Source organism: Pagrus major, chromosome 20 (genome assembly GCF_040436345.1).
Source record: "Pagrus major chromosome 20, Pma_NU_1.0".
NCBI classification, from domain to species: domain Eukaryota; kingdom Metazoa; phylum Chordata; class Actinopteri; order Spariformes; family Sparidae; genus Pagrus; species Pagrus major.
The window spans coordinates 5,826,465-5,842,444 of NC_133234.1; the positions used below are offsets into that span (position 1 = coordinate 5,826,465).

The window sequence follows — 15,980 nt, forward strand, 5'->3', positions numbered from 1 at the left end:
CAAATATCAATTCAGGCAGTCTTTCTGATTATTTTATTACACATTTTAATTATATTATTCAGATTATCTAAATCCTACAATGGACACAACAGCCAACGACAGATCCATCGATGTCTTCTCCATGTCGGCCCCCCGCTGTGTTGAGGTAAAGCTTTGTGGGTGTAACGACCGTTACTGTAACGCAGAGGATAAGCGGATGTAACGACCGTTACTGTAACGTGGAGGATGTGAGGAAACAGAGTGCTGACTCTGAAGTCATTGCAGCTGTGATGCGTCCCCCACAGGCCGGAGCTCACACTGACATGTAGTCCCTCCGCTGTAGCTGCAGTCAGCCAACACACAACAATCATGGCGGAGAATGAAACCCTGGAGTGTGTAACGGAGCACGAGCGGATTTTGCAGGAGATTGAGAGCACCGACACGGCTTGTGTCGGTCCCACTCTCCGGTAAGGTTTTATGGCTTCTTAGCGAGCCCTCACCAAAAATAATGTCTGTGTGTTTGGTCGCATCTGCTGCTTTATCAGACCTTTTGTTCAAGAGCTAGCTCAGCTACCCTAGCCACCGGTAGGCTAACATTAGCAATTTTAGCCAACAGGCTACATGGTGTTGAAATGAAGCATGAGCCTAGCTGGCTTGTTAGCTAACGGGCCAACACTGACCGCTGGTCCGTCAGTTAAATGCAGCTACAGTCAAACTGTGTCCATGTAGTATTTCCAGCTGCTGTGTGTTGATGGACGGCTGCTGACCTGTCATCATGTAAACATCATGTGTGGGTGTGGCTGTGGGACATCTTCTCATCATTATGCAGCTAATGTCAGCTAACGGTGCTAACAGTTTCAGCTCGCTGTTCAGCAGAAATGTGAAAATGATTGCTGCTGACAGTCCGTTACACCGGGCTTTGCTACGTCACCTTGACCACCTGGTGTCGTCTTAAGGTCGCCAAAGAGCCTGATAGCGATGAAAGGGGATGTTGATCGCTCATGCTAACGGTCTGTAGCACACTGCATTGATTATGATTGGTAGTTAGCTTGCTTGCTTCAGAGGCCATAATGATTGACGTTAGTTTGACAGGCTCGTGTCTAGAACCACTTCCCCTCAGCTGAATGCCTCCATCTCTCTCACACACCTGTCTCTCAGACGTGCCTGCAGGCTGTGGTTGTCTCCAACATACCTGGGGAAACTAATGAATGTGTGCCCTGAAGGTGACGTTAGTTATGTCTCTGCTCGTTTCAGTTTCAGTGAGTCTTATATGGTGTTATCAACAGGGCTGACCTAGATGCTGCAGGTTAGCTGTTGAAAAATGACAGTCATGCCCTTTGCCTCTCTTGGTTCCTCCTCAACAGTCCTAAACTATTTTTTCAAAATTTGAGCACAGAGAGACACTATTAGTGTGTTAGTCAGTACTTACTGAAGCATGAACTCTGTTTAAATTATTAATTCTGTTGAACCGGTCATAATGTTTGTTTACACTGACGTCTGAGTGGAAAACCACTGCATCATGCTCCAGCTGACGGAGGCCTGATTTACTTGTTGGTCCACAGACTAAAGAAAAAGGTAGTCTGAGCTGTCATTGTTGAGTAGATACCAAAGATGCTATCAAAGCAACACGTTACATAGAATATGCAGAACAGTCAGATAGGTCAGACACAGTGTTAGTCATTTCTTTAAATGTTAGTCACAGCTGTACTGACATTGCAAATTGGCAAGTTTGCTGATTTCACGTATCTCCGCAATGCGAATCAACAGCTAGTTGTCTACTGTTGTTAGGGTTAATGGGTTCATTCTCATACTGTCAGTGAATAGATCTAATGTTAAAATCATATTGATTATTGTATGGTAAAAATGCCATGTTCTGAGGCGGGTGCTCTGGACCCCTACAGTTATGACTGGAGACATTATGTGGACTCAGACTGGACAGTTCTTCAAACCAGCCACTCTAACAAGTTACCTGCTGTAATGACGTGGTGTCCACTTCTCTTCTTCTTTAGTAAATGCAAGTGACTGTGTTTGCTCATACCAGCCAGGCATTTACATATACCCTCCTCTGGATGTGGACTAATAAATGACTTGATGAAAGGAGGAAGTCATAAAGAGATGAAGTCATAAAGTTGTTCTGCCTGATACAGTTGTCTCTTGGGGTGGGTGGAATGACTTACTGACTATCTGACTTTTCCTAGTTTCTCAGGCAACTGTCATTGATATTCAATCTTCCAAATCACTACTGAGGAGGCCTGTGCCATCATAAACATAATTATTGTTATTGACACATGTGGCCTGTATCAAGAAGCAGAATCAACTTACTCTGGCTTTCATTGGGGTATCTGGCCTTGTTAAACTTAAAACAAAGTGACTTTGAATACCTTAGATTCCATTCTGTTGCCTTTGATCAACGTCTGTGACCACTACAGAATGGCCTGTAGTGGTGGGGGGCAAAGTGTTTGTATTTGACAACCTGAGAATGAGACTGATAAATAATCTATCTTTGAGAATTGCTTTAAAAATTTGCCTTCATAGTGTTGCTTTAACTGTCCAATGCACACACACTGGGTTGCTTGCCTTCCTGTGTTTTTCTCCCAGTATGTGTTTGCTCTGTTGACCTTTTCCATAACCAGCATGTTTCCTAAAAACATACCTCGCATTTTGGATGTTTTCAGCCCAGATTCTGTTTTTCAATGCAGCAGGTGAGCCACGTGTGGAGGAGGCTTGTTGTGAATTATGTAACCTTTCGAAACCAACGTGGTACTGAATAACATCCCAACAACCAGGTGCACTTACAAGCTTGTACTTAACAATGACATAAGTAAGCCCACATTAAATGGGAAAGAACATCCCTCAGTTCAGTTCAATATCCCACCAATTGTATCGATGAGATAAAAAAATTAAAGTAAAATGCTTAAATGTGTTGCCAAATATACAGCTGTTAATATATCTGGGTGTCCAATGCAAAGTCTATGTGTGGGTAACACTGGACTTTGAATACTATAGATTACAGTCAGTTTCACATTTTAGCTGAAAGACTGACATTTGAATGCATTTGATCAACATCTGTGATGTATAAAAACAACATATCTGCACACAGTCATAGTCTCTGTGGTCTTAGTACATTTATGCGCAGTATAAAATCCTAGTCCACCTCAGAGCATCTCTCCTGATTGGCTGCTGACAACACTGTCAGCCACAGTAGATGGCAGCAGAGGAGGTTTCTCCAGCAGCTTGTACAAAAGCATTCTAGCTTACTTTGCTAACATTCAGTACTGGAGCTGAAGGCATCAGAGCAGCGAACAGCGCTTTTCTATTCCTGTTGCAGTTAGTTTTGTAGTTGAGTCATTTTGGGAGGAGTCAATTTTGTTAAAGTTATAGCCTGCCATGCTTTTGCCCTGTGTTGCTCTGTCTACAAAGAGGCAGCCCAACTATGACCAAATGTTTATTACTTTAAAGCAATGTGGAGTGTAGAGCACAACATGTGGGACATTCCCAGACCACAGATTTTGCGGAACTGCGGCAATAACGGACCAACTCGGTTGAAACTGTAAGAATGTCACAACTCTTTTATTTGCCTGTTGGCACCATACCTACAACAACACTGTAGACTGTTTTCAGTTTGCAGTTGCAGTTTGAAAAAAACACCAAAAAATTAATTGAATCTATAGTCAAATTTAGTGACGATGTGAAAATGAATGTTATTCTTTCATTTTCAAACGGTGTAAAACATATTACAAAAAAAAAAAAGCATAGTGTTAACCCAGAGGCCACTGCAGGCTGGCCAAAGTAAGCTTCCTGCTTTGGCAGGAAGCAGGAAGACAGAGATGTATTTGTTTCAGCAACCACCTGCTCTCAATTATTAATAACAGGAAGAAGAAACCTCATGGCATCATAGAGGCTGAAGATCACTGTGCTGCATGGGCGTGCATGTGTCCAGTGTGCGGTACTGTGCCATTCATTACATCAGGCTGAGCTCTTCACTTCAACTCCTTGAGGTTTATGGTAATCAGTTAGTCATTTATCAAGGACACCAAACATTAGCCAGCTTTCCATTTTCTGCTCTTCTCTGTGTCATGAATTGAATACATTTATAACAAGTTGTTTTGTTTTCTGGACTGCAAATGTATTTAATTAGTATTTCATTTATTTTGAACATTCTGTAGTTTGAAATAAATTACAGATTGATCAATAATGAAGGTATAAATTCTTTGCAGCCATAAAAGAAACAGGAATTATGAGAAAGCCCTTTCCCTTACAGCTCTGAAACAAAACAAACTTTGGACTCTGGGAACTTAAAACATAAAATGTCATTGTTATCTCTTGGATCAGATATATTACCTTCAACTTGTCCTCTGGTACTTGAGCTGACTTCAAACAAATAAGGATCGGCATGTGATTAGGTGAGGCAACATCTGATTTGTTTAACAAAATGTCTCCAACTGTCGGCCACAGAGTGAGAGTCTCATGGCAGGGTTTTTGGCTGTATGATTAGTGTTTGTCAGAACAATGGGCTTTGAGGAGTTTGGTGCAGTACATGGTTAAACAGCAAAATGGGCAGTCCAAATATGGAGACAATTGGTAAAAAAATATTGATATATCAACAAAATGAAATAAGAAAATTAGGTGACATTGCGATTTGATAACTGTGTGACAAAAAGAGAATTTTTGAACAGAACTAACAGATGTGAAGGGATTATTGTCATGTACCACCAGTAGAGGGGCTGGATAGTCTTAGAAAGAAATGAACCACCTGTAAGAGCATTGATAAATAAGAGTACAAGATTAAGAGATAAAATCCTGACAATACAATGTCTGTCTCTTACTGACTTGAGTAGTTTTAATAATATTTCCTATTTATTTAAGCATATAGCACAGGCCTTCTTGACGTGGTTATATGATAATAGTATGATGAGTATAGTATGATGTAGCTCTATCTTTTATAACCACGCATGTGTTTGCATTCCTGGTTCATAGTCTCAATCATCGTGACAGGCTAGTACAGCTGCAACATGTTGGTTGAGTTAGCCTACTGCTAAATGCTGCTGAGTGCAGTTTAATTAAAGTCATAAAATGTACTCGCAGTAGTCGTCTGAGTTATAGTTTTATCAACACAAAAGGCAGAAATCTAATAATCTACCCACCAACTACCCCTGTCACAAATAGGCCACATTTTCACACATCCGTCCAGCCATATACAAGGTTTTGACTTAGTCGTGTTTTTCAGTGTTTTTCAGTGTTTTTCAGTGTTTTTCAGTCTTATTATTAATTTTATATAGCTAAACTACCAGTGTTCCCAGCTGACCATAAAGTGGAAGTCCAGTATTTTTAAACCTGGACTCTACATTTACATGTCAAAGTTAGAAAGTAACATCCTTGTGGAAATTAATTTGTATGCAAATAAGCAGTCCAGGAATCCCCTTAGATTTCCTGGAATATTTATCAGCTATGAGCTTCAACATAAAATATCATGAGATGAATGAAGCCTGAACGAGACCCCCACCGACACATAAATCTTTGGCAGTTGGAGAAAGACACAGACAAATATACAAATGTTCAGACAGATAAAGATCAGACAGACACAACTCTGAATTTAAATGAATGTTATTAATTTATCTCTTTTCCAGCCGGTCTGTTTTTAGTTTGTGGTTGAAAAGACATGAAGGGACAGGAGTTTAGCCCTGTTTTTCTTGATTGACAAAAACAAGGAAGAAAAGTGGTGTTAAATAAAACAGTCACTAGGAAAAGTGGTGTTCTGAAATCAACAAAGATTTTTGCATAAAAACGTCTAGTCTTAAAGAGAAATGCACACATACATACATATATATATATATATATATATATATATATATATATATATATATATATATATATAATGTATACATGTACTGTTGGAATGACTATGGAATTTGTATAATTTTCGACACTTTGGGTCTCCATAGATGTGATTATTCACGGCCCGCTTCTTTGTTCCCTGCTCCCCCAGTTCCTCCAGAGGTGTGTTCTTGCAAAACTCAGTAATCTGCCTGTCACTGTGTCTACCTTAATCACATTCAAGATGTTCTCTTTAAATGACATAGTGATGTATTTCTTGTTGCGACTGTAATCCACAGACACAATAGTAAAAACCATATATGTTGACTGAGGTGTGATGTGCTGACGTAGTGCAGTCGGCTGCAGATACAGGTTTCATATTTTGGATCATTAAGTAGGACCTCTGTTTTTTCTTCTGGTTTTGTTTAAGGAGTTTTCAGGTCATTTATAAATTAATGTCAGAGATGGTCAGATATCACAATATGACCCTGTCCAATTAAATATAGATAAATTGAATTGAAATTTATTTATCATGAAATTATGAAGGTTGCATTTCACTACGTTGTCACTAGATGGAGCAGTTACTCCAGCAGAGATGAGACCATATAGCATTTGCAGGTCTGGAACCTCATTCATCTTTTCCCAACACCACCTACAATACAAGCCTAGCTTGTTTTATGGCTGTAGAATGAACCGTTGTAACTTTAGACTTGTTTGTCGATGTTTGACAACATTTGAAAATTTTCACTGTCTGCTTTAAAGTTCCTCTCCTGGCGTCAATTAAACCCCTAAAAGCTCATCTCTGTTCATCAGAATTACAATTACAATATCCATGTGGCTTTAAAGTGGCTTAGATGTAACTCTACAACTTTGCTTCATGATTTATGCAATGTCTTATTGATATGCAGGGTTCCTTAGATTTGTGACATATGAAACCCTGGCTGTGTGAATCTGTTGTTGGTACACTGCAGTTCTAAAGCCTTCATGCTCAGCCATGTTGTTGACTAGTTGTTTTCCTCATGATATGTCTTGTATAATATAAAAAAACTTTTGGACGGGTTAACAAGTTTGAAACTTGCTTTTCATCTGGGTCAACTCAACTCATATGCATAGTAGTTGCAGGTAGACACACTTAAAGGCTTCAACCTTTCTGTTTTGAACAAAGTGCATCATTTGATTTTAGTCTCTGAGTTTGACCTGATCTCACATTATGTGCCTGCTTCCTGCTCGATGTACCAGATGAATGTGCCCATGTAAACACAAAAGGTAGGAACATTGTGTCAAAACTAGATTTAACATATTAAAACAAGGGAACATCAGGTGTAAGAAGAATGCAGGGAGCTGTTTAAATAAATGAGTACATAGCAAGAGAGAGGAAAAAAAGAAAAAAACAGGTTAAAGTGTTCACTCAGTAGTCTCTGTAGTCTCACAGGTTTTTGAAATAGCTCAGGTCTTTGCTACTTTCTTATTTTTACAACTTGCAGTAAGTGAAGTGTTACAATTAGGGCTGCTGAGCGATTTAAACAGTGAATCTAATTACATGCTGTGTGATAAATGAATCTTAATAAACAGCACATGCCAACATTCTCTGTGAGAAGCGTTTAGAATTATTTCAGTGTAAATGGATTTTGGTACATGAATGAATCAATGAATAGATAGACATTATAAACTCTGAGAGGAGGTGATATGTCGGGCTTGAAGCACTCTGATCGTACGAACATTTCTTTCTGCATGAATTGATCCTGTCAACAGATGTTTTTAAAGCCCCACTCTTGGAAACACATTGAAGACATTCAACGTCACACCTGTCGGGTGCATAACATGTCTGTTATACACAATACCTTCTGTACAGTCTACAGACAATCACAAACATATAGTGACTCACAACTGTTACAGTCGCATTTAATCTCTCTCCCCCTCTCCCTCCGTCTCTCTCTCTTTCTCTCCCCCGCTTTCTCCCTCTCTCTGTCTGTCTCTCCCTCTCTCTCTGTCTCTCTCTCTGTCTCTCTCCCTCTCTCTCTCTCTCTGTCTATCTCTCTTTCTCCCTTTCTCCCCCTCACTCTCTCTGTCTTCTACACCAACACAAACACACACACACACACACACACACAGCCATCTGTGCCTGTTGAAGCCAGGCCAGGATAGGACAGAGAGAAGAGTGTGTGTCTGTGTGTGTGTGTCTGTGTGTGTGTGTGTGTGTGTGTGTGTGTGTGTGTGTGTGTGGTTGTTGGATGACCCATAGTGAATCATAACAGGGTTCTTTACAATAATGTGCAAACAACTGTCCACCCAGGCCTCCCCACGAGCACAGTTGGTTCTCAGTGTTTTTGCAGTGCTGTTGTTCAGTGTGCACACATCACATACTGTATAATAAATCATGGTGAATATCAGTGTGACAGGTCAGACACAGCGCCACTAAGCAATGATTGTATTGGAAATGACTTGGGCCTTGTAGAGGTCCTCATGTAGAGGTGTGAATCTTCACTAGAGTCACGCTTCGATCTGATTACGATTCCCCCCTCAGCAGCTTGAATGCATAATGATTCGTGATGCATCTTCTATATAGCCAACTCTCTACAATATAAAAGCTGCATCTTTTCAACACCAGTATCTATGTGGTCCACCTCAGTTCATGAACAATACAAAACAAACATAAATCTGTCTGCAGTGCACCACCATTGTGCTGTGATGTACAAAAATGAGTTTTTCACATAGCAGCTGTAAGACGGCAAACATCACAAACATGACTCTGCAGCACTCACCTCTCGCAGGGCTGGACGCTGCTCTCTGTGGTCACCTTTATTGTGTTATATTGTTGCAGAATTCACCATATAGTTTTTCTCATTACATATTTTTCTTATTTTTATATTTTTTCATCGTCAGACAACAAACCAAATATGAAATATTAATTTAATTGCAGCCCAGTGCATGTTAACCAGCAGTCATTACCAGGCTTCTGTTCTGTGGTGAGAAAATCCTTATTTTTTATACATTAATGCAATCTGACAAAATCAACATGAAACCAGCTTTATTATAATTTATAATGAATGATCACAGTAAATGTTAGTCACTGCCACACAGCCCTTTCACTAAACTGAAAAGCTCTGTTTCAAGGGCTTCTATGATTTATACACACCAGGAACAAAAGTTCAGTTTTGGTTGTAGAAAAGTGCTGTTTTAGTTGTGTTGGGGAAAGGGGAAAGGGTAGGAGGAAAGGGGTTAGGGATAAAACAAAAAAAGAAGGATGCTTTGCTGTTGTTTGACCTGAACCAGACCAGCTGCAGGATCATCCTTCTGACTGCTGCCTACAGTTTGCATCAGTTACCATCATCAGTAGTTAACTAAAGGCAGAACCAAACAGCTTTTGCCCACTGCCTAAAGGACGGACATGTCATGTAGTAAAAATACAGTCCCGTGCTGACAGTGGATGCACACCCTGTACATAGATGTATTTACAGCTCTCCGTGAAGCACTCATCAATACTGAGCAACATGTTAGCACTACTAACAACTCAAATTCAATCCAATAACATTGATTTTTCAGTTTTAATTGAGCAGGGGTTTTTTTCGGTGGCGGGGGAACGATGTTCCACAAGCAAAAGTCTCTTCAGTATTTTGATAGGGTGTGACTTTGCTGTATTTTCGCTACATCAGTGCACTGTAAGAGTGGCAGGGCAGCTCTCTCAGCCTGCACACACAGCAGACACAGACAGAGATATGCTCTGATGGTAATGTGCTAAAAAGCCTGTTTAAACTTCTCTAGAGTCGATGTAAACTTCACTAGAGTTAGTGGACAATGCTTTGTGACACGAGTCTTTATGCATGTGTGGGCTGAAACATGAGCATACTTTTCATACAACTAGCGAGAGTGCATCACATACAGGTGGAGGAATGCACAGAATGCCGAGCTTGTAGTCCATCTCTCGTTTCCCTGTCCAGGTGTGTTACAGAGTTAACTACGCAAACGTTGGTTAATGATTAAAAACGTAACCATTAGCCTTCTGATTGTTAAACTATAAACATGGATGTGTTCATAAATTCAGTTAGAAAGGATTGTTGAGAAATTCACATATCCAGTTTCAGACTGCTCAACCTCTACACACACACACATACACACACATACACACACACATATACACACACACACACACACACACACACACACACCAACCAAAGGATAGTTCTCCCAGCAAAACATGACCAACTCTCAATGCCTTGACTGTGAGACTCACACAATCTCACACCACATGTTCATTTTCTCTGGCAGTGAATCAATTTTGTAACGGCAGAAGAGGAGACAGACGACGCACAGACAGAGTCAGCAGCTCTTCAGGCAGCTCTGCCTCTCCTCTGAACCACAGTGCATGTTAGCAGGAGTGATAGTGAGTTCCTGTGGTTACTGGTTTCACACCGACAGTGTTGTCTGCTGCTGAAACTTTCTCATGATTCCAGGGAAGAGGTTATTAATTTGTTAATTAGTATGCCTGCTGTACCTACCTGTTCATTATCGACAATGATTATTGACTTGATGTGATTATTCACAGTCATGTCACAGAATGCTTCTCTTAAAATGCACTGACTTCACCGATACACAGATACTTACTCCAAAGTAACTCACTGTCACTCCTGCCAGAGGAGGAGGAGAGACGCTGCTCCCAGAGCAGCTGCTGATTCTTCTGTCCGTGCATTTTGTATACTGTGTGAGAGAGTGGTTGGAGAAAGGAGGGACCTTCATTATGCTGCATCATTTTCATTCAAACAATGATTCAGACAGCTTTGTATTTGTCCATCTTTCCCTTCCTGCCTTACCCACTCTTCTTCTGTCCCATGTTTGTCTCTCTCAGGTCTATTTATGATGACCAGCCCAATGCCCACAAGCGCTTCATGGAAAAGCTGGATGCCCGGATAAGGAATCATGACCGTGAGATTGAGAAGATGTGCAATTTCCACCACCAAGGCTTTGTGGACGCCATCACAGAGCTCCTCAAAGTCCGCGCCGATGCAGAGAAACTGATGGTAAGAAAGATCACTGTAAAGAGGACCAGCAAGACAGTTTGGTCTGCAAACCATATTGGCTGCTAAATCTTAAAATATAGTGGCCATGGACTCCAACCAGCTACCAACTAGATTGTTAAGAGAACCAAATTAAGTATGGATGCCTTACATCCGGTCTGATGTGAAAATGTGAAATAAAAGTTGAGATGGGGTCAACAAAAGACTAAAAAAGATGTGGAATGTTTGGAAAAATTCTACAGGTAAATGGTTCATTGGTTACTGGTGATAGTATCATGATTGAACTGGACATCCTCAAAAAGCTCCATGGCCTTGGAGTTTGCAGGAATTAGTGTTTGAAACATTTGTTCATCTCTAGAGTTTACAAACCCTGTTTGCACTTCAGGCCCCAATAGAGCCAACACGACAGTATCTGTGAGGATGCTCCGTTATCCAGCTGAAATCCAGAAGAATCAAATATGACATGAAATGAAGACATTTCACTTCCAAAGTCAGTGAATGTTCGGTTAAAAAGAGAAACATTTTTGTTTAATATCCAGTAGGCTTTCCGCCGATCTGATCGGCTATATCGGATCGGCCGATATTTTGCATTTTATGCAATTTGTGAGATCGGCTGTAAAATCGTAATTCGCCGATCCGATCAATGACGTCATTTTCGTGCTGAAACTCCCCGCAGATGCTCCCGTTGCATAGATTGCAGACGGCCTGTGTCCCACCCGTCCCACCCGTCCCACCCACTCCGAAGAAGCTCCACACCACCGACACGCCTACCCGAACCCAACAGCTAGTTTTGAGCCCTGTCACGATGTGACGGACAATACATTTTTTTGAATCTTGAATCATTAGTTGTCGGATTCAAACAAACATGCCGGCGGTGTGGGAGAGAATACTTTTGTTGATACTCAGTAAACAGTACATAAGTATATACAGTAAATTAACAAGTTATTTAAATACACATATTGCTCCCTCACGTGATCGGATCGGTGATCGGTGATCGGTTTATTCAAACTCACTGATTGGTGATCGGCCCCAAAAATCCTGATTGTGTAAAGCCTAATATCCAGTGTCCTGACTGGTGCTAACTGTTTGAATTAGAACTTCTAGATCTGTAATCTAACAAGATAGCTAATCTAAACAGACATTGTCTCAAAAGTAGAAGTGTCATAGGCTGTACCGCTGCTAGCTGACCAGTGCAGCATTATGTTGTTTCAGATAACCATCTTAGTTAGGTTTCTAGAAATGGTACTTGTCTCTTTGCTCTTCAGCACTCTGACTGTGGTGCTTGGGCTGAATGGAGAGGCTGTGATTATGTAGTCGTACCCCCTTGTTTGGAAGCTTCACTGTTGAAAGGATTGTCATCAAAAAGCCGACTGGTCAATTGGGTCATGGCTCTCAGCCGTGTGACAAGAGCCGAGAGTTCAAAAATCCCCATCCAGAATCGAGAAGTTTGTCACTGAATCTGTGAGAAAGAGCCTGTCACAAGCCATTAAACCACATGAAAGGCCCAGTGCACTGATGATGGGTTCAGGTCCCCGCTGCCTGGTTAATCTGAATTTGCCTGCTTTTGTCCTTGCCCCTTCATGGACAATGAGCTGATTACAAGGCTGAGCAGCTGCGGCGAGGGAAGTAGAGAGGGAAAAGAGAGGGCATGAAAAGGGGGAGCAGACAGAGAGAGTAGGGACAGAAAGACATGTGACAGCAATTGTGGGTGAACCAATACCAAGGTATTCATACATTCTAAAAAAGTATTGAACATGTGAAATTTAAAAGGCATGAAAAAATTAAGTGCTCCCTAATACCTCTTTGACACTGAACAAAACACGCACCAACAACCAAACATCTGGATCTTGTCTTCAGTGTGAATGGGTACAACTGGCATTCATACCCAGGTCAAATCACTCTGCAGTTGTCACGTTTATCTGCTCCAGCTTGGATCACCATCAATAGAAACATGACTAGAGATGGGCCGATCCACATTTTTTCAGGTCTCATCTGATTCTTTTACACAACGGCCGATACTGATACAGATTCCGATACAAGAGCTCTTTATATTTTGATATTGTAATTATTATTGTTGGTATAGTGTTGAAGGTTACATCATGAGGCTATATTCCAAAGGAATATATTTATATTAGGCTTCACGTACAGACAGGTAGCAGCAACAGCTGTAACGTTTTCATTCAAATTAAATATTTAAAATGCAAAACTGTAGAGAAATAAATATCTACATGATCAAAATAACCTTCAGGCAAGCGCAAGGCTTTAACATCTTCCAACAGCGCCACTAACTGTGACGACACTTGTATTGTTAGGATGTTGCAGTTTGTGAAATGTATTTTCTGAATGGCAGACTATACCTGGTCTCTAAGTGCTCCAACAGGCTGCGAAATGTGATAATTTTCACGACAGATAGTGGTTGGTCAGAGAGTGTAATGAAGATGAGCAACTTGTCTGTAATCCCTTTAGCCTTTGGATTGTCTGCTGGAAGTTTTTTGCATCTCAGGAAAGCATCAGTGAGAGTCTCCTACCTACTGGTGTCTGTTTGGCTGTTTGCTTGCATGAAGTTCTGGTACTCTTTCACGTGAAACTTCTGCAGGTGCTTGACTAAACTGCTGGTATTGTACAACGCAACCGTACCTACACCCCTCGGCACACTGGCTTTACATACATTACACGTTGCTGTCTTGTTTTTCACCATCTAGACCAAAGTATCTCCAAACTGAGGACATTTTGGTTAACCAACAGCTAGGCCTGTCACAATAATCAATAAATCAATTAATCGTACGATAAATTAAAATGAGCTCGATAATTTTGCCGGCCTCGATAATTTCCATTTGCATGCTTGTTTGTTTTCCTCATGTCAGTCACCATCCCCATTCACACTGCCGTTTGCATGCGGGGTTCCTGCGGCAATTCTCCGCATCCGCCTTTGTGTGAAAGTTTCAGATGTGGCGAGGGGTGAAATTTCGCTGCGCCTCCGGAGGTATCAGAGGCGCAGTATTGGCGAACTGAGCTGGCGGCGCAGAGCGAGGGTGTGTCGATCTGATGGTGTTGGTGTCTGATAACTCTACAGATCCTTCACTCAACAAAATAAAGATAAATGTCCCACAAAGCAACGTTACAGGACCAAACAACAGGAACGTAGTAACTGGTCGTGTCTTTGACAACTTATATGAGGAAAAAAATACCGCAGTTATTCGTGGATAAGTGTCTGTCAGCCTGCCGGTCTGACCGACTCTTCGTCACATTTCTGGCCGAAAAACAGCGTCTGTCCCCGGCAAAAAACTTTAACTCACCAAGTGTTTGTCGCGGTGAAAAAAATCACTGCGCTGGTCAGTTACTGTTGTCATGGTGACGGTCAGCCCTCCCGACAAGACTCAGTGAACTTAGTGAACCCCGCGAGTGAAATAGTCAGACAGCGTCCAGTTTACTGATGGCGATTATGTAATTATGTAAATTATAGAAAAACGTAACTTTGTCACTTTCCAGGATGTTTGGTGGGTCAGGATCTCAATCACAACACATTATAACAGCATCCATATGATTATAAACAGACAGCTGGTACATGTTTAGATTAACAGGAGGACACCGGGGAAACACCTTGAAAAAAACATACGTCATCATCATCACGTGTACCGTCACGCCTCCACATCACTACAGACAATGGTGCTAACATTGTTGCTGCAGTAAGGAACCGTGGCTGGCCATGGCTCAATTGCTTTGGCCACAACCTCCATCTTTATTTATTTTGGATATTTAAAATGTCTTCTTCACATTCCAATATTAAATATTCTTTAGAATTAAAGGTTTATTGATCTTTGAAAGGGTGTACTTGCGTTATTTTGCCATTATCATTATATTAGTTGAAAAATGGTCTCAAAGCGACAATATTATCGTTTATCGCAATAATTTCTAGGACAATTTATCGTCCAGCAAAATTTGTTATCGTGACAGGCCTACCAACAGCTAATGTTAATAGCAAGGACGTTACATTAAAACCTGGACATAGCCATGGAGACGGAGCCCCAGCATGAAGCGAAAATGGCTCGACTTCCTTCTTTCCGTGGTCATTGATTATGCCATACGCTGAGATGCATCGAGAATCGTTTTGCATTGGAAGCGTTGACAGCTGAATCGTAATCTAATCGTGAGACCAGTGAAGATTCACACCTCTAATTTTTATGCAGGGCTGATCCATTTTTTTTTTTATTTAAATGCTAGTTACTTTAGGAATGTCTTTGGCCTGTTTGCTTTCACATCGTTGTTGGACTTGTTTATTTTTTTATTTTTTTCTTGCCTTGTTCTGATGATTGACAGATCTGTGTGATACCGTCTAATATGTGTTGGCATGTTTGACATGTTTCCACTGACAGAACTGTGGTAGACGCAGACACACCGTTCTTGATCCACATGTGGATCAGAAGGATTATAATCTTGCCCACTGACTTATCCTCTGGCCATATGACATTCAGACGTGTTTGTTGTCTGATGGCATGCACTGACCTGTGACGTCTGAGGCGGTTTGGGACAAATACGTGTACCAATCACCCATAGAAAGGAGTCAATGTGCTATTTTGAGTGGGTTTACCTGAGTTTAAAAAACCTGTATATACATGCTGAGTTTGTAAAAAAATTGTATAACAGAATGTCATGGAATGAAACCTAGATAACACGTAAAACTCATTTCACACTTGACATAAATACCCTAACACCCACAAACAGCAGTGCAGTAGAACAGGTTTTCTGCTGATCACAGTGTTAGTGGTTCGATCCCCACCTTCTTCTGTCCACATGTCGAGGTGTCCTTGGGCAAGACACTGAACCCGGGCTTGCTCCCTTGGCACTGGGAATTCACGAGCCAGTGCTTTCCAAATTGCCAGCTCCAAGCCAAGATAAATGGGGAGGTTTGCACCAAGAAGGGTGTCAGGCGTAAAAAGCCCATGCCAAATAAAATTATGGGATCTAGATTTTCATGCCAGGTTGGGCAAGGCCTAGTTTTTCAGTGAGATGGAAACAGATGAACCGCTGTGGCAACAGAGAGCAGCCGAAAGAAAAAGAATACGAATTGTGTGTTTATAGTAATGTAAAAACGGTGTGCACACACCCCACTCACTGATGTGTTTTTAATAGTCAGTGGAACAGAGGAATGAGACATAGAGGATGATGATAAAACTT

General features: G+C 41.1%; 1 protein-coding gene across 1 annotated transcript in view; it reads left to right on the forward strand.

Moving 5' to 3' along the window:
• Positions 1-348: 348 nt before the first annotated feature.
• Positions 349-15,980, forward strand: part of exoc6 (exocyst complex component 6) — a 53,069-nt gene continuing 37,437 nt past the window's right edge. The window contains exons 1-2 of the mRNA XM_073489462.1: positions 349-446; positions 10,637-10,808. Coding sequence (XP_073345563.1) covers positions 349-446; positions 10,637-10,808 — 270 coding nt within the window. The remainder of the gene's footprint in view (positions 447-10,636; positions 10,809-15,980) is intronic.